The sequence below is a fragment of the Schistocerca americana genome, chromosome 8 (genome assembly GCF_021461395.2).
Source record: "Schistocerca americana isolate TAMUIC-IGC-003095 chromosome 8, iqSchAmer2.1, whole genome shotgun sequence".
NCBI classification, from domain to species: Eukaryota; Metazoa; Arthropoda; class Insecta; order Orthoptera; family Acrididae; genus Schistocerca; species Schistocerca americana.
This window is the reverse complement of record NC_060126.1, coordinates 145,794,746-145,820,284: the sequence shown is the minus strand read 5'-3', so window position 1 is coordinate 145,820,284 and position 25,539 is coordinate 145,794,746. Positions and strand designations below refer to the sequence as shown.

Here is a 25,539-nt window from a genome sequence, read left to right as displayed (position 1 = left end):
CAGGCATGTGGGATATTAGCAACCCACCTTCTACAACAATTTATAATTTCTTTAGGAATCAGTTACATATTTATGTTTATATGATTCATTACAGATATACATCTTTTATGGCTAATTGTGTCCCTCAGGATATATATATATATATATATATATATATATATATATATAAAAAACAAAGATGAGGTGACTTACCGAACAAAAGCGCTGGCAGGTCGATAGACACACAAACATACACACAAAATTCAAGCTTTCGCAAAAAACTGTTGCCTCATCAGGAAAGAGGGAAGGAGAGGGGAAGACGAAAGGAAGTGGGTTTTAAGGGAGAGGGTAAGGAGTCATTCCAATCCCGGGAGCGGAAAGACTTACCTTAGGGGGAAAAAAGGACAGGTATACACTCGCACACACGCACATATCCATCCACACATACAGACACATGTGGATGGATATGTGTGGATGGATATGTGCGTGTGTGCGAGTGTATACCTGTCCTTTTTTCCCCCTAAGGTAAGTCTTTCCGCTCCCGGGATTGGAATGACTCCTTACCCTCTCCCTTAAAACCCACTTCCTTTCGTCTTCCCCTCTCCTTCCCTCTTTCCTGATGAGGCAACAGTTTGTTGCGAAAGCTTGAATTTTGTGTGTATGCTTGTGTTTGTTTGTGTGTCTATCGACCTGCCAGCGCTTTTGTTCGGTAAGTCACCTCATCTTTGTTTTTTATACATAATTTTTCCCACGTGGAATGTTTCCTTCCATTATATATATATATATATATATATATATATATATATATATATATATATATATATATATATAATAGAGGGAAACATTCCACGTGGGAAAAATATATCTAAAAAGAAAGATGATGAAACTTACCAAACAAAAGCGCTGGCAGGTCGATAGACACACAAACAAACACAAACATACACACAAAATTCTAGCTTTCACAACCTATGGTTGCCTCGTCAGGAAAGAGGGAAGGAGAAGGAAAGACAAAAGGATATGGGTTTTAAGGGAGAGGGTAAGGAGTCATTCCAATCCCGGGAGCGGAAAGACTTACCTTAGGGGGAAAAAAGGACAGGTATACACTCGCACACACACACATATCCATCCACACATACACAGACACAAGCAGACATTTGTAAAGGCAAAGAGTTTCGGCAGAGATGTCAGTCGGGGCGGATGTACAGAGGCAGAGATGAAGTTGAAAGACAGGTGAGGTATGAGCAGCGGCAAATTGAAATTAGAAATTAGCGGAGATTGAGGCCTGGCGGATAGCGAGAAGAAAGGATATGCTGAAGGGCAAGTTCCCATCTCCGGAGTTCTGACAGGTTGGTGTTAGTGGGAAGTATCCAGATAACCCGGACGGTGTAACACTGTGCCAAGATGTGCTGGCTGTGCACCAAGGCATGTTTAGCCACAGGGTGATCCTCATTACCAACAAACACTGTCTGCCTGTGTCCATTCATGCGAATGGACAGTTTGTTGCTGGTCATTCCCACATAGAACGCTTCACAGTGTAGGCAGGTCAGTTGGTAAACCACATGGGTGCTTTCACACGTGGCTCTGCCTTTGATCGTGTACACCTTCCGGGTTACAGGACTGGAATAGGTGGTGGTGGGAGGGTGCATGGGACAGGTTTTACACCGGGGGCGGTTACAGGGGTAGGAGCCAGAGGGTAGGGAAGGTGGTTTGGGGATTTCATAGGGATGAACTAAGAGGTTGCGACGGTTAGGTGGACGGCGGAAAGACACTCTTGGTGGAGTGGGGAGGATTTCATGAAAGATGGATCTCATTTCAGGGCAGGATTTGAGGAAGTCGTATCCCTGCTGGAGAGCACATTCAGAATCTGATCCAGTCCCGGAAAGTATCCTGTCACAAGTGGGGCACTTTTGGGGTTCTTCTGTGGAAGGTTCCGGGTTTGAGGAGATGAGGATGTGGCTCTGGTTATTTGCTTCTGTACCAGGTCGGGAGGGTAGTTACGGGATGCAAAAGCTGTTTTCAGGTTGTTGGTGTAATGGTTCAAGGATTCCGGACTGGAGCAGATTCGTTTGCCACGAAGACCTAGGCTGTAGGGAAGGGACCGTTTGATGTGGAATGGGTGGCAGCTGTCATAATGGAGGTACTGTTGCTTGTTGGTGGGTTTAATGTGGACGGACGTGTGAAGCTGGCCATTGGACAGGTGGAGGTCAACGTCAAGGAAAGTGGCATGGGATTTGGAGTAGGACCAGGTGAATCTGATGGAACCAAAGGAGTTAAGGTTGGAGAGGAAATTCTGGAGTTCTTCTTCACTGTGAGTCCAGATCACGAAAATGTCATCAATAAATCTGTACCAAACTTCGGGTTGGCAGGCCTGGGTAACCAGGAAGGCTTCCTCTAAGCGACCCATGAATAGGTTGGCATATGAGGGGGCCATCCTGGTACCCATGGCTGTTCCCTTTAATTGTTGGTATGTCTGGCCTTCAAAAGTGAAGAAGTTGTGGGTCAGGATGAAGCTGGCTAAGGTAATGAGGAAAGAGGTTTTAGGTAGGGCGGCAGGTGATCGGCGTGAAAGGAAGTGCTCCATTGCAGCGAGGCCCTGGACATGCGGAATATTTGTGTATAAGGAAGTGGCATCAATGGTTACAAGGATGGTTTCCGGGGGTAACAGACTGGGTAGGGATTCCAGGCGTTTGAGAAAGTGGTTGGTGTCTTTGATGAAGGATGGGAGACTGCATGTAATGGGTTGAAGGTGTTGATCTACGTAGGCAGAGATGCGTTCGGTGGGGGCTTGGTAACCAGCTACAATGGGACGGCCGGGATGATTGGGTTTGTGAATTTTGGGAAGAAGGTAGAAGGTAGGGGTGCGGGGTGTTGGTGGGGTCAGGAGGTTGATGGAGTCGGGTGAAAGGTTTTGTAGGGGGCCTAAGGTTCTGAGGATTCCTTGAAGCTCCGCCTGGACATCAGGAATGGGATTGCCTTGGCAAACTTTGTAAGTAGTGTTGTCTGAAAGCTGACGCAGTCCCTCAGCCACATACTCCCGACGATCAAGTACCACAGTTGTGGAACCCTTGTCCGCCGGAAGAATGACGATGGATCGGTCAGCCTTCAGATCACGGATAGCCTGGGCTTCAGCAGTGGTGATGTTGGGAGTAGGATTAAGGTTTTTTAAGAAGGATTGAGAGGCAAGGCTGGAAGTCAGAAATTCCTGGAAGGTTAGGAGAGGGTGATTTTGAGGAAGAGGAGGTGGGTCCCGCTGTGACGGAGGACGGAACTGTTCCAGGCATGGTTCAATTTGGATTGTGTCTTGGGGAGTTGGATCATTAGGAGTAGGATTAGGATCATTTTTCTTCGTGGCAAAGTGATATTTCCAGCAGAGAGTACGGGTGTAGGACAGTAAATCTTTGACGAGGGCTGTTTGGTTAAATCTGGGAGTGGGGCTGAAGGTGAGGCCTTTGGATAGGACAGAGGTTTCGGATTGGGAGAGAGGTTTGGAGGAAAGGTTAACTACTGAATTGGGGTGTTGTGGTTCCAGATTGCGTTGATTGGAATTTTGAGGTTTTGGAGGGAGTGGAGCTGGAAGTGGGAGATTGAGTAGATGGGAGAGACTGGGTTTGTGTGCAATGAGAGGAGGTTGAGGTTTGCTGGAAAGGTTGTGAAGGGTGAGTGAGTTGCCTTTCCGGAGGTGGGAAACCAGGAGATTGGATAGTTTTTTAAGGTGGAGGGTGGCATGCTGTTCTAATTTGCGGTTGGCCTGTAGGAGGATGCTCTGAACAACAGGTGTGGATGTGGGAGAGGAAAGATTGAGGATTTTTATTAAGGATAGGAGTTGATGGGCGTGTTGATTGGCTGAGTGGATGTGTAGGTGAAGGATTAGGTGGGTGAGGGCAATGGATTGTTTGGTTTGGAACTGGTATAGGGACTGATGGAAAGAAGGGTTGCAGCCAGAGATGGGAACTTTAAGTGTGAGGCCTTTGGGGGTGATGCCAAATGTCAGACAAGCCTGAGAAAATAAAATATGGGAGTGTAATCTGGCTAGGGCGAAGGCATGTTTGCGGAGGGAATGTAAATAAAACTTAATGGGGTCGTTGTGAAGGTGTTGTGAGGGTGACATGGTACTAGAAGGTGGAAAGTGGAACACGAGGCTGAAATGAAAATGAAAATAAATATGAAAAAATATATGGGGAAAGATAAAGGTAAAATTAGAAAGCAAATGGAGATCTGGTGTGAAAAAAGGCGAAAAAGGGTTGGTTAGGGCTGGGCTATGTTGATCCTGTGGTGAACTTGTGTAGGTAGATAATGATGTGCACAAAGGTTAGGTGGTTGTGTTGCCGCCAAAACACGTTAAAGGGTGGAGAAATTCGGGAAAATTTCGAAAAAACTACGTGAGGATGTATTAAAAGGAGTGGTTTGGTGGTGGCAGATTATGGAAATGAAGCTCACTTGGAAATGACTTTGCCTCAGTTGATCCACAACTGCTTATTTGGCTCAGTCTGATTTGCAGTTCTCCTGAATATCTACACAGTGTCACCTATTAGGCGCTTGGAAAAACCTCAGTAGAGTTGAAGTCACCCCCAGAGTGTCTCACATAGATTTATGCCCAGCGTTTACTTAATTCAGAACTGCATCCCCAAGCAAACTAACTGGCCATGCAGGCTGTTATATGCAAGAACAGCTCAAAATCAAAATCCTGAGGAGTGTAATATGCAACTGTGAGTGGTATGCTGCTGCAGTGATCAATGACAAAGGAGATGAAAGTATAAGACTGCAAGGAAATAGAATGTGAGTTGTGAGGAATAATTCAATCAGAAGCTTGATGACTCAATAACTAATCTTTAAAATAAAATTTTATACATTCTGTTCCAATTTCTCAAATGTCAATATCTCTTCTTATCTGGAATTTATGTGATGGGTTATCAACAGTTAGTTGAACCTGTTGAAAGCCATTAATGACTTATACACATGCAAATGTTCACCACATTTTAGTCTAGATGTAATCACTTGGATTTCACTTAAGAAAAATTATTTTCTTGTTTGAAATAAAATGTTAGCATTCTCCACTAAGTGCAGAATGCAGTAATTATAGACATATAGTTCATTTCTAATTAACCTGAATTCATGGGGCAGACTTACTGAGCATGTGGGAAAACCCTGTAGTTTTTGTTCAGTTTACTGATGTCTGTTACATCATCATTACTGAGCTCAAAGTCAAAGATACGGATATTTTCCTCAATCCTCTTCTTGGTGAAGGACTTTGGAATTGGTACAGTTCCTAGCTGAAACTGCAACAGAATACAGAATTAAATATTTACCAGCCTATTTTATGGTACTATGAACTAGTATTAAATTCAATTAGTGTTACGTTACTCCTATTGTAGAGACCAAGAAATACTTATTGGAAGCTCGTATGCACCAGAGATGAAAAAAGATCACAGTATGTTATTTCTCACACCATTATCATCTGATTTCCTTCTACTTTTATTCCATAACAGCTCGAATAAAGAGCACATTAGTGAAGTTCACTTTATCCTTACCCTTCATATGTTCACCTTTTATTTCATCTCCATTGACTTCTTTGTAAAATATTGATAATGTCATTACAGATTTGATTAGCATAAATATGTAAATGCCAATCATAGACATTAGTTGATGGTATTAAAAGAAACAACAAAGAGAAAATAACTGAAGAGAAATTCATGTTTGGCACTCAGAAAACAACAGAAGAAAATTAGAAGACATTTTGGCACAGTGCACTTAGTCAGCAATATGTGTGCTGTAGCTGTAAAATGACACTAGCTGTTTAGGCTTTAATATTTCTTTTACAGAATGGTCTATCAGTACTTGGAGGAACACAGACATGTTAGAAACTGAAATACACACCATTAATGTTCCACAATAATATTTGTTTTATAGTTTGTTGTGAACTAGCATCCAGCTTCCTGGGCCGTCATAAGACAAGGCTAAATGGGTAAACCATAAATTATCAGTGAACATTTATAAGTGTTCAAAGATTGTTTTTTCCAAAGATATGTGACCTTTTGTAACTTTATATTGGTAAATGAACTTCTATCAGACTGAAATTCGCAAATAAATTATAAAAAGTAATTCTTAGATTATTTTATACTCAAATATTAAAAAATATAATAATGTACAGGCCAAAAATAGTACACATATGAGTACTGGCACAGACTGGTATGTTATATGCACAAAATAAGTGGTGAATGTGATGAGCAGACAAAAATAGATTGATAGATTGGGGAAGAGGGGGGGGGGGGGGGGGGGGAGTCAGTGGAATGTGAGTGGGGAACATTCATACTATTTATGATAAGGATATTGTCTTAGAGTGAGAAACACATTAACTGGCTGTTGCTGCTGCTGCTTTAGCAAGGATGAATAATGGGACTGTAATTGGCCATTAAGGATTAAATTAAAAGAAATAACCAAATAAATTGTGTAAAGTAATGGTTATAGTCCTATCCCAATTGATAACATACTTGTTAGAGGGAAGAGAGAGAAGATAATAGTACTTCTGTGAACTCTTCAGAAGGCACTAAATCATTCTTACAACAAATAAGGCCCTATATTAAATGTAAATGAGACTTCACACATACTTGCCAGCAAACTAAAATCTAGGAAATATAATCAGTTTTTTATATTAGTAATACTGTTGCCAGCATTCAACAGTAAAAGCAAGATTACACCTTCAGAGTAGACTGGAATTTATAAAATTTGCTATAATTTTTGTGGCAAATTATATGTTGCTCAGCAAGGGAGTGCTATACAGGGTGATTCAAAAAGAAAGAACAGATGTCAATTGTTTCTTACATACAAGCTATAAAAGATAGAAACACATTGCACATGTCACTTGTTAGAGGAAGGTTCAAAGTTTCGACACAGTTGTGTTGTTGTTTGTTTGTAGCAACATAGATTGAAAGAGGTGGACAACAAGATCTTGTTCATTGCTTTTGGCCTCCCAGATCATCAGACCTCACACCTAGTGATTTTTCTCTATCCCAGCTTTGGCAGCTACTCTTCAAGGACTGAGAAATTGAATTGTTGAAGCTGTTGATTAGTTAACAGGAACTTGTTGATTCATGAGTGGAATGAAATGGACTGCAATTTCAATGTTTCTCAGGCAATGAATGGTGTTCATGTTGAGTACATGGAGTAGAGTCTGCGTGAATGTAAAACTTTGAATCTCCTTCTTTCTAGTGACATATCTAATGTGTTTCTATTTTTCATAGTTTGCCTGGAATAAACAACTGAAATTTGTTCTTTCTTTTCAATAATTCTGTAACTATGAGGCTAACTGAACATGAAAAGAGTTGGAGACTGAAAAAGAAAAATTCCATGTTTGCTGAACATGCTCTGAATGAACAGCATTCTTCTGATATTAAATGTAATGTTTCCATGGAGGAACTTTTATTTATTTATTTATTTTATTTTGATCCAACATCAACTGATTACAAAAAGAAAGGTTTTCTTGTTCCAGTCTTCTGGATAAGTCAGAGCCTTACTTATTAGAGTTACATACTATTGGCTGGCACTTTTATCTACACAACTTTTTCTAAATTTAGTTGAGAGAACAGAGTTACATATATGGACTGTACATGAAAAAAATTTGTTATTGCCATACTTAAAATTAAGGAATCTACAGTTTGTGACACAGTATTCTTATCTGACATTCAAATATTTACAGTTTGTGACACAGTCTAAGATCTGAGATTACATATATTTTTAGATAGATGGTCTTCCATCTTATGAGTGTACTAAATCTAAAAACTCATCTATTGAATATACAGGATTGTTTAGGAGCCACAATTTTAATTTCATTTTTAGTTTTGTAATGGGCAATATGGAGATATTAGGATGGAAGCAATTCAGTAGTTTTATGCCTGCATAGTGAGGGCTTTTCTCATAAAGTGTTGTTCTATGAGAGATGATGTGGGGTCTCTCTCTACCTCTAGTGTTGTGATCGTGTATTTCTTTATTAAGTGTTTTGTTACTGTTTACCGCCATAATGATTAAATACTGACATCTGGCTATCAGTGAACACCAGTCACAGAATCCTGACTAAATCCTTAAGAATTAAATTCACTTCCATCATTCACACTCACAGCACAGATCACAGCAGCAGCCAGTTAATGTTTTTCTCACCATACAATAATGTGCTTGATGTAAATATTATAACTGTCCTCCAATCACATTTTGTTGAGTGATTTCTCTCTCTCTCCCAAACTCCCTGCCTTTGTTGCCTGTTTAGCATGATCACCATTTATTTTGTCCATATAACATAGTAGTAGATTAGAGATTAGATTAGATTAGTACTTGTTCCATAGATCATGAGTACGGCACTTTGTAATGATGTGGAATGTGCCAGGTTAATAAAAGGTGTCTATACAGGATATTACATTACACAAAATATAATTTTTTTTTTTTTTTTTTTTGAAGGGGTTGGGGAAATTACCCACTTACTATATTAAAAAATTCATCCAATGAGTAGAAGAGTTGCCATTAAGAAATTCTTTTAATTTCCTTTTAAATGCAATATGGGTATCTGTCAGACTTTTGATGCTAGTAGGTAAGTGACTAAAGACTTTTGTGGCAGCATAATTTACCCCCTTCTGAGCCAAAGTTAGATTTAACCTTGAGTAATGAAGATCATCCTTTCTCATAGTGTTGTAGCCATGTACACTGCTATTACTTTTGAATTTGTTTGGACTGTTAATAACAAATTTCATAAGTGAATATATATATTGTGACGCTACAGTGAAGATATCTAGCTCTTAAAATAAATGTGTGCAGGATGATCTTGGATGAGCTCCAGCAATTATTCTGATTACAAGCTTTTGTGCAATGAGCACTCTTTTACTCAGTCATGAGTTACCCCAGAATATGATGCCATAAGAAAACAGAGAATGAAAATAGGCATGGTAAGCTAATTTATTGAGATGTATATCGCCAAAATTTGCAGTGACCCTAATTGCATAAGTAGCTGAACTCAAAAGTTTCAGCAGATCCTCAGTGTGTTTGTTCCAGTTAAACCCCTCATCATTGCACACACCTATAAATTTCTAATATTCTACCTTAGCTAACAATTTCTGATCGAAGTCTATATTTATTAATGGTGTCATTCCATTTATTGTGTGGAAATGTATATACTGTGTTTTGTCAAAGTTTAATGAGAGCCCATTTGCAGAGAACAACTTAATGATTTTCTGAAAAACATCATTTACAATTTCACCAGTTAATTCTTGTCTGTTGGGTGTGATAGCTGTGCCAGTACTTACTTGAGTACCATTTTTGGCTTGTACATTCTTGTACTTTTAATCTTTGAGCATAAAATAATTTAATATTTATTTGTGCAGGATTTATTTGTAAATTTCATTACACATGTGTTTTTTTATATATAAACATATAGTCATAATATGTAAAACAGCTTTGGAGAAACAACCTTTGTCCAGCTTCAGAATCTCACTATTGTGTGGACTACCTTTTTTTTAGTCTTCTGTTATCTGATGATGGACCAGAAAGCCTAAAACCAGTTCACAACAAACGTTAAAATAAATATTATTACAGAAAATAAATACTATGTATCTTAGTTTTTAACTTTCATATTTTCTCAAATCAAGATAAGAATGAGACATACATTATAAATAATCTTTGATGTCTCATTACCAATGTCCCCAAATGGTTCCCTATCATAGTGCTTGGACATAAAGGGAATATTACCTACCAGTCCACTCTGTAAAGTAATTATACATGTAACTGCCACATACGACTCATCAATAGTGTTACATATTTAATAAATTTTCTTGACTTTCTTATATTCTTTTACTCCATCTTCCTATTCTAACTTTACTTGATGAAACTCTCCTCACACATTTCACCAAATACTTGAGGTGTAGAGTCACTGAAAGGCAGGTAAACAAAACAGATAACTTTGACAAACATCTGTATGACTCCAGTGTCCCAGCTGACTATGTTGTGGTAGCATTGCAGCTCGAATGGGGGAATGGGTGAGGGGAGAGAGAAGGTGGGACCTGGGAGGGGGGTTTCATGAAAGGTGGCTAATAACTGGGAGGGAGAGATGGCAAGTGCAGTGAATAGGACTGGTGAACTGGTAAGCTTGTTCTGGCTGCCAGCAGTGGAAATTAGGTGCAGCAGATGATGACATGAAAAAGTGGATTGCTAGGAAGAAATAGAATAGAGGAAGATGGGGACTGTAGAGCCACTGGTGTGAGTGCAGGGTGAGTGTAATTAAGGTCATGGGGCAAGAGTGGAAGCATGTGTGGGGCAGGAGTTAGCAGAGATTGCGACCAGGAGCATTATGAGACTGATGGATGTTTTGCAGAGACAGTTCCTATCTCTGTAATTCAAAGAAGTTGGTGTGGCAGGCAGAGATTCAAAAGACTCAAGTCATGAAGCAGCTATTTTATTTATTTATTTATTTATCTTACAGCTCGAAACATGTATTTAACATGCATGGGCAATGTTATAATAATTACATTCAGATTATTGATACACAATATAAATAGATTACATGCTACTAAGTAAAATATCATTGAATTATATTTAATATAGCATTCCTGAGGTCAAATCATGTCAGCACCATACTGTATGGGCACTTCAATACAAGCCATTTTTTTAACTCGTTTTTAAAAATTCTACCAGAAAGCTGTTTCAGGTTGTTTGGCAGAGAATTATAAAATATTGCTCCCTTAATGAATGGGGTATTTGTTGTTAGATTCAATCGTCTGCTCACCATATGAAAGTCTGATTTTTGTCTTGTATTGTAATCATGGATTTCCATATTCCTGTTTGAAGTCGAATGTGTTCTATTCACTAATGTGTTCTACCACTGGATGATCCACTTTGCTCTTGGCTACAGTTTGACCCTGGACAGTCATTTGGGCAGGCTGCTACTTGGTGATCATTGCCACGTTAAATGCTGTGGACTAAGACTGATATATGACAGAAGCAAGATGGCAGGTAGTATGAAAATTTGGCATGTGGCTCCACAAGGAAATGTATTTTAGCATTGAAAGATACAGTGTGCTAATTGTAAACACACAATTCCAAATCTGAATGAACATATGTCCAATTTACAGTTTATTATCAGTGTACTAAAGATGGATATCACAAAACTGCAAAAAGAAATTAGTGAACTGAACTCTTCAAAACTGTGTCATGATAATTTGACTCTGACAGAGTAGTGGATGGAAGTAAAGTTAAAAATATGCAAACAGAAAATTGAAAATCTACAAAACTATGAAAGGAAGATAAAGATCCTTCATTTGGTCAGAGTGTGATAGTGTTATGACCAAATCAAGTGAAACAGGTGTAAACACTAAAACATTTGCAAAGTGTGAAGTGAAGAATTCTGCTCAATGGAAAACTGTAGACACAGATAAGATGTCACAACAATATGGTAAACCTACAGAAATGGCTATTCATCTGGACAGTCATGCATGCAATCTTGCAGAAATCTTACAAATTGATTTCAATGTGAAAGCGTGTGAATATGTTAAACCTGATGTCCACATGCATGAAGTTACAAAAAAACATCAAGCAGGACAGTTCAGATAGCAAAAATGGAAATATTGTGTTGTTTGGGGTGCAAATGATATTTACAGAAATGAACTGTTGATTGCAATCCACAATCTTAAGCATTTTCCGCACTATGCAAGTAATAAAATCGTTATTGTAGCAGGAATACCACACAGACATGATCTCATGCCTATTTCCTGTGTTAATTCTGAAATTAAAAAGGCAAACAGGCTGTTTCACAAGATCTGTAACATGTGCACAAATGCCCATTTTCTTAGGGTGGACTTTCTGCGAAGGTGTAATTATACTAAACATGGATTGCATGTGAAAAGAAGTGGCAAAAAGTTACTCAGCAAAAAAATCAGCCAACCATTAGAAAAATACAGCTGGCAAGAAAACAGTCTGTACAAACCTGCCATCCCAGTAAGGTAACCAAAAAGCAATGGTATAGAAAAAGCAACCTCAGGTGTGACCACAGAAACAAAAACAGCAGAAGCAGTAATTCCAAATGAAACGGCGAAGCCTACACAAACTGTAATAACAGAAGAAACATCTGCCTCAGTCTCAACAGAAACAGCTGAACTGCCATCAATTTCAAGAACATCAGAGCAGACACCAACAATAACTACAAAAGCTATAGTTTCAACAATATCTAAAGCAACACCAGCAAAAGGAGAGAAGGTGCACAGAACAGAAGAAACAGGGTCAAACACGGTGCACAGGTGGATAACAGTACCACCTACCCATTCAAATGACTTTTTAGTCAGAGGCAGATAGAAGGGAAAGCAAACAAGATAGTCATGGCACCTCCTGTGATCTGAAAAGGAACAATGGAGAAGCAAAATCTCCACACTGTGTAACAAGTAAGTTTCAAATCCCAAAATTATTTGGAAATTTCTTGATGCTTCAACAAAATGTGCAGTCACTGACAAATAAAGTGACTGAACTTTTGGTTCTTCTAGAGACTGAACCAAAGTTTGTTACTGTACTTTGCATAACAGAACATTGGCATGAAGAAGAAAAACTAAAAGTGTTAAGTCTGCAAAATCTTGTTTTCGGTGGCTATTTCTGTAGAACTATTCATATCCACAGTGGAAGCTGTATGTATATAAAGAGTGGTATAAAATTTGCACCTATTCATTTCCTGAAAGATATACCTAAAGAAAGAATTTTTAGAGATATCTGGAGTTGAATTAGTAGCTGAAAATGTAGCTATTATTTGCTTGTATAGGGCTCCAACGGACAACATGTTACCTTTTCAGCAAGTTTGGAGTCATACCGCCACATCTTAACAAAAAGGACAAAAATACCATTATATATGGAGATTTTAATATTAACTTTCTGAAAGAATCAAAACACAAAATTGATCTTTTGAACCTTCTTTTAACTTTTAATCTAAAACCTAAAATAGAAGCAGCAACACCATTAATAGCAACAACAGTGTCAACAATGGATGCAATATTTCCAAATATGCCAAGTAAATACAACACACCAACTTTCAATGCAGGCGTGGGGGATCACAACACTCGAATAATTTCTGTAGAGCTAAAAAATCATTGTCAACTTTCAAAACAGTCTGTTTCAGCTCTTGTTAAGAGCTACAGTGAACAAAATGTAAACTCCTTTCAGTACTTCCTAACCAGGGAAAAATGGGAAGACGTTTACAACATCGCAGACACAAATGAAAAGTTTGATGCTTTCAGTAACATATTCTACTATTACTCTGAACTATGTCCCCCCTCCCCCCCCCCCCCCAAAGAAAAAAAGAATGAAGATACTACAGACAAAAATAAAAGTCATTGGCTCTTGCCAAGCATACTGATATCACTCAAGAAAAAGAGATTTCTATATGAAGTATCAAAACAAATAAAAAAACACCAGATTTTGATGCTTATTTTAGGAGATATAAGCATATCCTAGATAAAGACATTAAAATGTCTAAGTAACTGACAAATGAGAATCCTGTGAAATGTGCCCCAAACAAAATGAAGACTGTATGGGACATAGTAAGAAAAGAAACAGGAAAACAATGTGATGAACACTACAATATTGACCTACTGGAAAGCTCAACCAAAATATCAGACCCAAAACAATGCAAACAAAATTTAACTCTTACTCTACACAAGTAGATGAAAATGTTATCAAAACTCATCCACCAAATGGTAGGAAAGTCTTTTATTTATATCCATCAGATGAAAAAGAAGTATCAAATGTCATTAGAGGACTAAAATCAAAATTCTCATCTGGCATTGATAACATCCATGATTGTATTTTAAAGAAATGTTCAGCAGTAATAGTAAACTGCTTTTCAGGTGTTTGTAATTCCTCACTGGCTTCTAGGTTTCTGAAAAGTTAAAAATAGTGAAAGTGAGGCATCTGTTTGGAAAGGGGCACAGAACAGAAGTAAAAAATTACAAACCAGTCTCTGTAGCATCTGGCTATTCTTAAATACAGTGTGTCCCAAAAAGAATGACCTTATTTTAACTTGTAATAATTTTGAGACAAATGTCACTAGGTAACTGAAACAGCACTAGATGTAATTGGCATGGTCTAGAGTTTCAGAAAAAGTTTGCTAGATGTCACTATGACCACTGACCTGGAACGTGCAGCCAGTCTTGCACAATATGGTGTCCACACAGCAGAAGGCGTATTGTGTTATCAAATTTAGTCGTACTCAATTAGTGATCACAGTTCAGTAGACATTTCATATTTGATTTTGAGCTAAACCACTATCACCAAAGAACATTCGACAGTGGTGTAAACAGTTTGAAGAAACAGGGTGCCTCTGTAAAGGCAAAAGTCCTGGCTGGCCATGCATTCCTGAACAAACAGTGGAACAAATCCAACAAGCATTTGAGCGGAGTCCCAGCAAGTCTACCTGTTGTGACTGACAATTTCATCTATCAGCAGGATGGAGCATCACCACAGTGGCACAACAACATGCACAGTTTCCTCAGTGCTAACATGCTGCAACGTTGGATAGGGCGTGCAGGACTGCGAGACCACTCTTGGCCTCCTACGCCCTCGGACTTAACACCATGTGATTCCTTCCTGTGGGGATATTTTAAACAATGTGTTTATGTTCCTCCCTTATCTTGTGACATTGATGAACTAAAAACCAGAATATCAGCTGCTGTAGCTTCAGTGACAGAAGACACCTTATGTTCAATTTGGGATGAATTCGGCTATTGGCTAGATGTCGCCCGTGCACCCAATGGCGGACATATTGAACATTGATAATTAAATTGAAACCCTTACCTGCTGAAAGATGTTGTTGATATACGTCAATGGGGACAGCTAAAAATGTGTGCCTCGACCGGGACTTGAACCTGGGATCTCCTGCTTACATGGCAGACACTCTATCCACCTGAGCCACCGTGACAGAAGTTTATAAAAATCCATCATAAATGTTCAATATATGAAGATGGTATCTGTTACCAAAAGAACAGCTACCATTGATGGCCATGCAGTTTCTCTAGAATGAAATGATAATTAAATCGAAACCCTTAGCTGCCAACAGATGTTGTTGATATACATCAATGGGGACAGCTGAAAATGTGTGTCCCTGCAGTTGTACTATCCTCTGTGCCCTCAGTGGTTCAGATGGATAGAGCATCTGCCATGTAAGCAGGAGATCCCGGGTTCAAGTCCCAGACAGGGCACACATTTTCAGCTGTCCTTATTGATGTATATCAACAATGTCTGTTGGCAGCTAAGGTTTTCGATTTAATTATCATTTCATTTTAGAGAAGCTGCAGGGTCATCAAAGGTACCTGTTCTTTTGGGAACAGATACCATCTTCATATACTGAACATTTATGATGGATTTTTATAAACTTCTGTCTTTTCAAAGTTATTTAGTATGCAATTTGTTTGTGTTAAGCCCATCTTCCTAATAAATAATTCTATTTAAAACCGGGTCATTCTTTTCGGGACACCCTGTACTAGAAAAAAATATTTTATAAGAGGCTGATTAATTTTATAGATGATAATAACTTCTCAAAATCACAGCACGGTTTCTATGAGGTTCATTCAAGTTCTAAGGCCTCCGATTTTTTTTATAATTAACTACTCACCCAGAATCGATGAAACTGGCTTTACTTCTCAACGTAATCGCCCTGCAGACGTACACATTTTTCACAGCGCTGACGCCATGATTCCATGGCAGCGGCGAAGGCTTCTTTAGGAGTCTGTATTGACCACTGGAAAATCGCTGAGGCAATAGCAGCACGGCTGGTGAATTTGCGGCCACGGAGAGTGTCTTTCATTGTTGGAAAAAGCCAAAAGTCACTAGGAGCCAGGTCAGGTGAGTAGGGAGCATGAGGAATCACTTCAAAGTTGTTATCACGAAGAAACTGTTGCATAGCGTTAGCTCGATGTGCGGGTGTGTTGTCTTGGTGAAACAGCACACGCGCAGCCCGCAGCCCTTCCCAGACGTTTTTGTTGCAGTGCAGGGAGGAATTTGTTCTTCAAAACATTTTCGTAGGATGCACCTGTTACCGTAGTGCCCATTGGAATGCAATGGGTAAGGATTATGCCCTCGCTGTCCCAGAACATGGACACCATCATTCTTTCAACACTGGCGGTTACCCGAAATTTTTTTGGTGGCGGTGAATCTGTGTGCTTCCATTGAGCTGACTGGTGCTTTGTTTCTGGATTGAAAAATGGCATCCACATCTCATCCATTGCCACAACCGACGAAAAGAAAGTCCCATTCATGCTGTCGTTGCGCATCAACAGTGCTTGGCAACATGCCACACGGGCAGCCATGTGGTCGTCCGTCAGAATTCGTGGCACCCACCTGGATGACACTTTTCGCATTTTCAGGTCGTCCTGCAGGATTGTGTGTACAGAACCCACAGAAATGCCAACTCTGGACGCGATCTGTTCAACAGTCATTCGGTGATTCCCCCAAAACAATTCTCTCCACTTTCTCGATCATGTCATCAGACCGGCTTGTGCGAGCCTGAGGTTGTTTCGGTTTGTTGTCACATGATGTTCTGCCTTCATTAAACTGTCGCACCCACGAACGCACTTTCGACACATCCATAACTCCATCACCACATGTCTCCTTCAACTGGCGATGAATTTCAATTGGTTTCACACCACGCAAATTCAGAAAACGAATGATTGCACACTGTTCAAGTAAGGAAAACGTTGCCATTTTAAGTATTTAAAACAGTTCTCATTCTCGCCGCTGGCGGTAAAATTCCATCTGCCATACAGTGCTGCCATCTCTGGGACGTATTGACAATGAACACGGCCTCATTTTAAAACAATGCGCATGTTTCTATCTCTTTCCAGTCCGGAGAAGAAAAATTGGAGGCCTTAGAACTTGAATGCACCTCGTATAAATGTAGGTTCACAGAAACCATCTTTGATATTATAAATGATGTAGAGTCAACAAACTCTTCCCAGACACATATAAAATTTGCAAATGACATCAACATCTGAAAAAGGGAAGACTGTAGATGAATTGGAGAATGAAATCAAAGTATCCATGTTACACATAACTGATAGGTTCTCCAGAAACAGTCTTACCATAAACGCAGAAAAGGCAGTGAATATGCATTTACATACAACACAAAGAATACACCTCTCAAGCCCTGTCATAATGTTATCTGGTAAAAAATTAGGAAATGTAAGCAGCACTAAATTTCTTGGAATATGGATCCAAGAAAACTTAAGTCGAGCAAACATGTAAGCTTCATCAATAAGAAATTAAGTACCATGAAAATTCCTTCTGGCTGCATGACACAACAAAGATCAAAAAAATATACATTACACACAGGAGTTGAGTTATGGCATAATTTTTTTGGGGCAACTCACCTGCCAGCAGAAATTGCTTTATTGTCCAAAAACGAATTATAAGGACCATAGGAAATGCAACTACTAGAAGATCATGCAGGACACTATTTAAGAAACTACAAATTCTTCCACTACCTTGCTTATACACTTTGGAAGTTACATGTTTCATTAAAAAAATAATGGTCACTGAAGACCAACTAGTACAAAAAATGAAACTTCATAAGTACAATGCATGACAGAAAATGGAACTACATAGTGAATATCCAAAAAACAAAACTTAGACAGGATGGGTTCCTACTAGCAGAGCAAAAAGTTTACAATAAGTTACCACACCAAATTGAGATACACAAAACTTTAAGGAATTTTAAAATGGTTCTAAAAATGTATCTTTTAAATAACCATATTATAGTGTTGATGAATATGTACAGTCTTATACTATATAGCAGCTAGCTGCTTTCTAAAATCTGGATGAGTTCCTGTAGAACCATATTATAGTGTTGATGAATATGTACAGTCTTATACTATATAGCAGTTAGCTGCTTTCTAAAATCTGGATGAGTTCCTGTAGAATACTTCAGTAACATAATCAGTGTTGGTGAATGTCATATAAATTGTAAATATTTTCTAATCTTTAAATCTGTACCATTTGTACAAGTGCAAAAGCTGTAAACAAATCATGAACACCCCACAAAAACTGGAAGTATTACTCTGCTTTTATGATTATTTAGAGTAATTGTTATTAATTCATAAGAAAAGTATCATGATTTAATGTAAATTTGTTCCCTTTTACAAAAAAATTGTAAGCTATAATCAACACAATGATATAAAAATCCTGTTGCTTTTTTAATCAGAAAACTGATAAAAGTTCTTGGGAAGAGCATGAAGACATTAACCTGTGTGTATACATTTGCTCACAGTTTTATGTATGTAAACTTATTCATGTTTAAGTGGATATAGAATTCATAATCTTCACATAAATTCACGTTTCTCATCTGATCATTTCACAAAAATTGATTTGTCCAATATCACTTTATAACTATGTACAAAAATGATGAAACAGACCAATAAATAAATAAATAAAATATGTCATGTTTGAGATTTGCCTGTGGCTGGACAGGAGAAAAATCTGCTAGGTGGGTTTATCAGACCTAGGTCTTCCACCATGATATGACCCATGTAGTATGGGGTTAAGAGTAGGTGTGGCATAATGATGGACTAGGTCATGCATAGACTGGATGAATGGTGGAATATCACTTTGGCATGCAAAAAAATGGTTCAAATGGCTCTGAGCACTATGGGACTTGACTTCTGAGGTCATCAGTCCCCTAGAACTTAGAACTACTTATACCTAACTAACCTAAGGACATCACACACATCCATGCCCGAGGCAGGATTCGAACCTGCAACTGTAGCGGTCGCACGGTTACAGACTGTAGCGCCTAGAGCCGCTCGGCCACCTCGGCCGGCTTTGGCATGCACAGAACAACTCTATTATGTAACACCTGTATTCTGTCCAAATCTACTGTTCTACCCAGCAATTTGTAAATGGGAAAATTATTACATAGTTTATTGGTTTCAGTGATGTATTAGACATGACTCTGGACAGCTGCCTAAGCAAGAATAATTTACTGCTTATTTTTCTACACATAACATTTTCTCATCAAAGATTTACATCAATTAGTTTTTTATCTGTATACAAAATTCCACATACATTATTTATAGACCTGAACTATGACTTTCTTGCTTTGAATGGTTTTAAAATATTTTAGTCACAGCTTAGCACCATGTACTGAAACATGTGTTACCTCCTCATAGTCAGCATAAAATAACAGGGATATGTAATTTGTATAAGTAATTACACAGGCATTACAATATTATACATAAGGTTAAAAGAAAATCTCAGTATTGAGTCTTGCATTATGTATATAATTTTTTTTAAAAAAAAAAAAGAAGAAAAGGTAGGACAGAAACTCAAGCAATGTGTGTCCGATATTGCATGCTTTCAGTTTGTCTGAGAGCAGTGCAGGATTGGCCAGGTCAAATGCCCATGTGAGGTATTAAAATATGCCCATGCTATTCCACCCTTCATCTACACAGAAATAGACTTTGTGTAAGAATTCTATAACAATTGTGTTTTTGCAATATTTTGAATTAAATGTTGTGTTATGCTAGAAGATTGTTTCTGTCAAGAAGGTACTACACTGGGCCGGCACCACTGGCTCAAAGATCTTAGTAAATGTGGAAATAAGTGATTTTTCTCTCTAGTTTCATAGTTCCTCCTTGGTTTTACTTTATGCACTAGCCTCACTAGATCCTTGTCACTGCCCTGAGAAACAGAACAGTTGATGTGATATGTCATCATTGGACCACTATATTTATGCACTTTAATCACTGTTATGGAAAGACTACCCCACCTCTTGAATGTTTGTTTCTTATGATTTATGTATGTAAATGATTAACATACAGTTACAATGTCTCTTTTACATTTGTATCATTTTCCTATTTTTGCATAACCATAAACTGTGCTTGTAGCCATGAGAATTATCTCATCTGTGTGTTTTTACTTCAGTTAATAATACTTTTCCACGTATTTCAGTCCAAAATTTAAGTGAAATGGTGATCAATGAAATGTGAGGAATAAGTTGATACTTGCATGTAGGACTGATAGCTTGTTGAGAATAAACAATCAAATTGTTGGCATGCTAATAACAAACACATATAAGATAAGGGGAACCTCTCTTTCCACAGACAAAATGAATATTGAATAGATGATGTTGGCATTTCAATTATTTGATTTTGAATGTAAATGGCAGCAACAAAATATAGATGATGTTTGTGAATTCTTAGTCTTATATTTAATTCCTTCTGCAGATGTTATTTCTTACCACATATCTAAGAACAACTTGGGCTACTGTCTTCTTGTATTTGGCTGCAAGAAGTTTCAGCTTTGGATTTTGTAAGAGAGGTAACCCCCCTGCTGGCATTGTAATAGATGGATTTGCAAGAGGGCTGTAGGCTGTTACTACTATATCCCTCTGCTTGCAAAACTCTATCAACTTCTTCTGGTTCAGGTAAGGATGGCACTCAATCTGTAACAATGAAAGTAGAATTTGATGTTTTATTTGATTATAGACATTTCAAGTACTCAATATTTCAATGTCAAATTTTAATGAACCAAGATTTGAGGTTTTTAAACAAAATGACTTTTTGAGACAATTCTTTCTTGACCAGAATTAGTTTGAAAATATGCCATACATTGTTTTTGGAGATGAACTAAATACAATAAAGTACTTTAAATCCACTGCAGTTTCTATCAGTTCTTGTTTTTTATCTTTCTAAGAATAATGTTTTTACATTAAAATTTGAAAAACATGAAATCCCAGGAAAATAGTAACCCTGACAATCTGCTATAGTAAAAATAAACCAGAACAGATATTATTTTCAAAAGCACCATAATTTGCCACCTTGTAAGTGACCCAAATAATAACTAAGTGTGAAACTCGGTTATGTAATGATAGTGAATGGTAGACGACACTGTGATGTGGACGTCACATCACATTTTATTTAATAGAAACTCGATACATACAGGGACACATGACATAACACACTCGAGTTACAGAGCAAACTGATCTGCTACTGCCAAGTGTCACAGATAAACTACAAGTCATTTCCTCTGGCGGTGCTAACATTCCCACAGTGTCCCACCCTCCCCAGTAGCATGGTGTGTAGGTGATGACCAAGTGGGAGGCCAAAATGTTGGAAAGGCTGGTGCAGGGTGTAGATATGAGAGTCACAGAAATTGGCAGGTGCTTGAATGTTGTGGACCACATGGGTGAGCTTGGGAAGGGGAGGTGGGGAAGACATATCTGCTGCTGTGTGTATGTGTGTCGGGTTGGTCCTTGAGGAGCTCACTATTCGGAGCGGGAGGGCGAGAGTGGTGATGGCCCGGCGGCTGTTATTGGTGAAATGAGCTGCAGAGTTGTAGGGTTGACATTATCAGGTACAGTGAAAACTTTTAGTACTTTCAACATTGCAGCCCAGTCAGCAATCGTGATAATCTAATATATAAGAAACTATCAGCCTTGATTGCGGCTGATAGTTTCTTATATAAAAGTCAGAACTTCCGGGAAATGATGTACTGTGATCTCAGGTGAGTCCATGCTATCAGCGGGGATCCCTGTAACTACCAGCTCCTTGTCTGTAACCATGAGGCTAAGTTTCTCTAGCCAGAAGCAGGAGACATTGAGTAGAGCCTGGAAAGGATGGAGTCGCAAGGGGAAGAGGGTCAGGGGTAGTAGGGGGGTGGGGGAGGGGGGGGGGAGCCACCATGAGGGTAGAGTCTGTATAAGGTGACTTGTCAATGAGATATTGGTCAATTAATGGAGACTGTGACTGGCTTGTCATTAAGGAGACTATAATAAGTGTTGAGGTCATGTTGGAGAACTGTACATGGGTCCGAGAATGTGGGCTGGAGTGCCGTGTGGACAGCATTGTCACACAGCACAATGTTATCAAGGGATATCAAGGGAGGGCGGAGGATGGGGGACATGAAGGTTGGCAATGTGATGCCAGATGCTGTTAACCAAAGCAGAAAGCAAGGTGGGTGGTCAGAAGAGACAAAATTACAGGGGGGAGATAGTGACTCACCATATAAAATAACAGCTAGTGAGGCACTGACGTCTTGTTTATGCACTGTGCAGATACTGAGCAGCAACCACGAGAGTGCGTCAGACCAGCCCCCCCCCCCCCCTCCAATGGCTTATAGTTTACAGAGTTCAGCAAACAGCAAGGAGTCTGTTTGTCTACCTTGCCCTTGGTTATTGAGGTAGGGTAGCCAAAATACATGATTCAGGTATACACAAGAGCTTTGGAAACTGTTTCAGCACTATGTCTTGGATGGGATAGCCTCTCGCCAGTGTGTTACCCTGTCAACAATGGAGAGGAGGTAGCAGTAGTTGTCAGATGCTCCAAAGGAGCCAACCAGATCCACATGAATGTGTTGGAAGCAATCCTTTGGTATCTGTAAGGTACCTAGTGGAGGGTGAGTGTGCCGGTTGGTTTTACATCACTGACGCAGTACACAAGCCCTGTCCACAACTAGTAGTCTCACTTAATATGGGGCTAAACATATTGCTGAGTTATAAGGTGAGTAGTAGGTTTGAAACCAGGATTGACAAGGTTGTAAAACAGGTTTAAAATAATTCTGCAGAATTCTTGTTGGGCAAGTGGGCATGTGGATCCCTGTGATGTGTTGCAGAGGACAAGGCTAGTTGAACCAGGGATAAACTTTGGCTCAATGATAAGGGTGAAGGAGGCATCATTCAGGAAGTTCTGCAGCTGAGGGTCATCCTGCTGAGCCTGTGTGAGCTTGTCAAAATCAATCATGGCCAAGATGATGCTGATGTGCGACTAGTAGTCAGTGAGTACATCACCTGCACCCCTCACATGGTGGACATCCATTGTGAATTGCACAATGTATTTGAGGTGATAGTAATGGCAGAGGGACTCATTCTTAGGTGGGCAATGAAAGGCATCAGCTAGGGGCTGTTGTCACTTTGAATGACAACGGGTGTTCTTCAATATCTTCTATGAAATACTGCCTCATAAAGGGGCTCAGCTCTTGGTTGTAAGCCAACCATGTGCACTGTGCCTTGGTCAGCTTATGGGAGAAGAACCACAAGGGTTGATTGGAGCCATTGACCTCTTGTTGAAGAATGGCTCCTATTGCTAAATCTCTAGTGTCAACAGTGGTGGACACGGGAGATTCTGGAATTGGGTGAGCTAAATTGGTTGCCCGAACCAGACTGTCCATGATCACTCGAGGGACACATTGCATGTCCTTGATCCATGTGAGCTTCCTGTGACTGTTTGTATCTTTGCCTTGAGGGTCTGTGTTAAGGTTACATGCATGGTGGTGACATGGAGAAAGTGATGGTGATAGAAACTAACTGTCCCAAGGAAACAGTGCAGTTCGTGGTAGTCAGATGTTCGTGGTAGGTTATAAATCAGCCCTGTGCACTCTGGAACTGGGTGGATGCCAGAAGCATTAACAATGTGGACCATGAAGATGACAAGCATCTGATGGAGTTGACATTTATCAGTGTTGATCACTACACCATTAGTTTTGAGGAGCTGAGAACTTGTTCGAGGTGGGAAGAGTGTGAGGCCATGTTTGATGAAAAAATGAGAATATTGTCCAGATATGCATAATAAAAAGAAAATTTAAAAATCAGGCTATCTATAAAGCATTTCCAGGTTTGTGCAGCATTTTTTAGTCTGTGAGGCAAAAAAAGGAACTCAAACAATTTAAGATGTTGTTATGGCAGTCTTTGTATAGGACTGAACACTTTAGGACTGGCAAGGTAGTGTGTGGAGTCTTGGATATTACAGACTGGTTAGTTGTCCATGATGGTGCAAGCATTCAAGGCACAATAGCCCCACAAAGACTGGCTGAGCCGTTCTTCTTAGGGAGGAGGCAGATGGGTGAGGGCCAGTTGCTATCTGATAGACAAACAATGCCTGCTTCTAACAACTCATCCACCACTTCCTTCGCCATCTGGGGGTGGTCAGGGTGTAGATGTCTGGGGTGCTGACTAACCATTGGGCTGAGTGTACTGTTAATGTGGTGCACCAATCCATTGTTGATGGCTGACAAGATAAAAAGATCATACAGGGTAGAGCCATTGATTGAGAGCTTGTCAGCATGGACTGCATGGAGATGGGAGTCCCAAGCAGCAGAAATAATGTCAGACTTCAGCTGTTGACTGGAGCCAGGTTGCCCAAGCAAAACTTGTGCAAGCATGATGTGATCAGTGAGCTGCAGAGGTTCAGGCATGGTGTGTCAGACAGCACCACATGCAGGTACTGGCTCAGCCCAAAAGGGGGCGGCATCAGATGGTAGCTGCAGACTGGAGCTGGACTGCCCAAGCAAGGCCAGTGCATGTGCATGTGCAGCACAGTCAATGAGCTGAGGAGGTTCTGCCACAGCATGGCAGGCAGTGCTGGATGCAGCTGGGCAGTGGCGTACTGCGCAGGCATGGACTCAGTGTGGATGAGGCTGTTCTGCCAGGTGCAGAGAGGCGGGTGGATGCTGCACAGGCATGGATGCAGCACAGCAGGCATCCTCTGGTACAGGCAAGGGGGTGGGGAAGGTGAGTAGTGGCAGTGTGAGCACACTGTGGACGACAGCAGACAGCAAAGGAGTGGGGATGGAATAAGTGGCAGACAATGTACTGACTTGGGTAAACAGTGAGGTGGGTACCACTGCGTCAGGCAACTTGAGGTATCAGGTAGCATTGGCACGTTTGGGTAGTGAGGCATCCAGGATGCATGTGCTGTCAGCAGTCCAGTCAGGAGGCATGTAGGTGAGCTTGTTTGCATGCTGTAAGGGGACAAGGTGAAAGGCCCCAGGACCACTTCCATAACATCAGTGATGATGAATGACCATGTGAAGGGTGAGCAAAGCCAATGTCTATAGTCTATATCTGGATATCCCTAACAGCGATAGTAGAACCATTAGCAGCTATCGAGAAAAGGTGCGAAGCTGCCGACATAGCCATGTGAGGTGCTGTGCTGACCTGCAATCTAGTGCCAACCAGGAAATATAATACTCTAATGTGTTCAAGGATCTGCAGACTGTTGTTCAGAGTGACATAAGAAGCTGGTGGGCAGGTGGTGACTTTGTGTGTGTCAAGGCAGCATACACATTGTCCACAGCTTGGGGAGACTCCCGCAGGCCATGAGGCCAGATTGGATAATTACAAGGTTGATGACAGAGATGTGCCAAAGTGGCCATTGTACCAACAGAGACAAGACTGCATGTGCATGGCTGCTGATGTATCAAGAGTGACATCTGGAGCTAAATTTGTTTTGTAAACACAGGAGGTGATGGCTGCTGTGATGTCAGAGTTGGTGGGGCCGGGAGCGCTCGGTGACTGTTGGTGGCAGCAAGAGGTCACACACATGGCAGTGGAGCATGCATATGTATACCACTGTTAGGAGCTTTGTTGATGCTGTACCTATATCAAGAAATGGTGAAAATGTGGTTAGCCAGGGAAAGGCAGGCATCAGGAGATTGGTTACTAGCGGCAAGTAAAGTCATCTGCACCTGGGATGGGAGTATGATGATCCACGTCATCCACAGTGCTTTATCAGGCTTGATGCACAGGTCTAATTTACTGTGAAGAACACTACCACAGTTTGAGGAGGT

At 40.0% G+C, this 25,539-nt stretch overlaps 1 protein-coding gene across 2 annotated transcripts in view; it reads right to left on the bottom strand.

The window, feature by feature from the left end:
• LOC124545138 (aldo-keto reductase family 1 member B1-like) overlaps positions 1 to 25,539 on the bottom strand; it is a 107,111-nt gene that overhangs the window by 7,197 nt on the left and 74,375 nt on the right. For both annotated transcript variants that reach the window (XM_047123963.1, XM_047123964.1), the window contains 2 exons: positions 20,216 to 20,419; positions 5,107 to 5,255 (listed from right to left, as the gene is read on the bottom strand). In XM_047123963.1, coding sequence (XP_046979919.1) covers positions 5,107 to 5,255; positions 20,216 to 20,419 — 353 coding nt within the window. The remainder of the gene's footprint in view (positions 1 to 5,106; positions 5,256 to 20,215; positions 20,420 to 25,539) is intronic.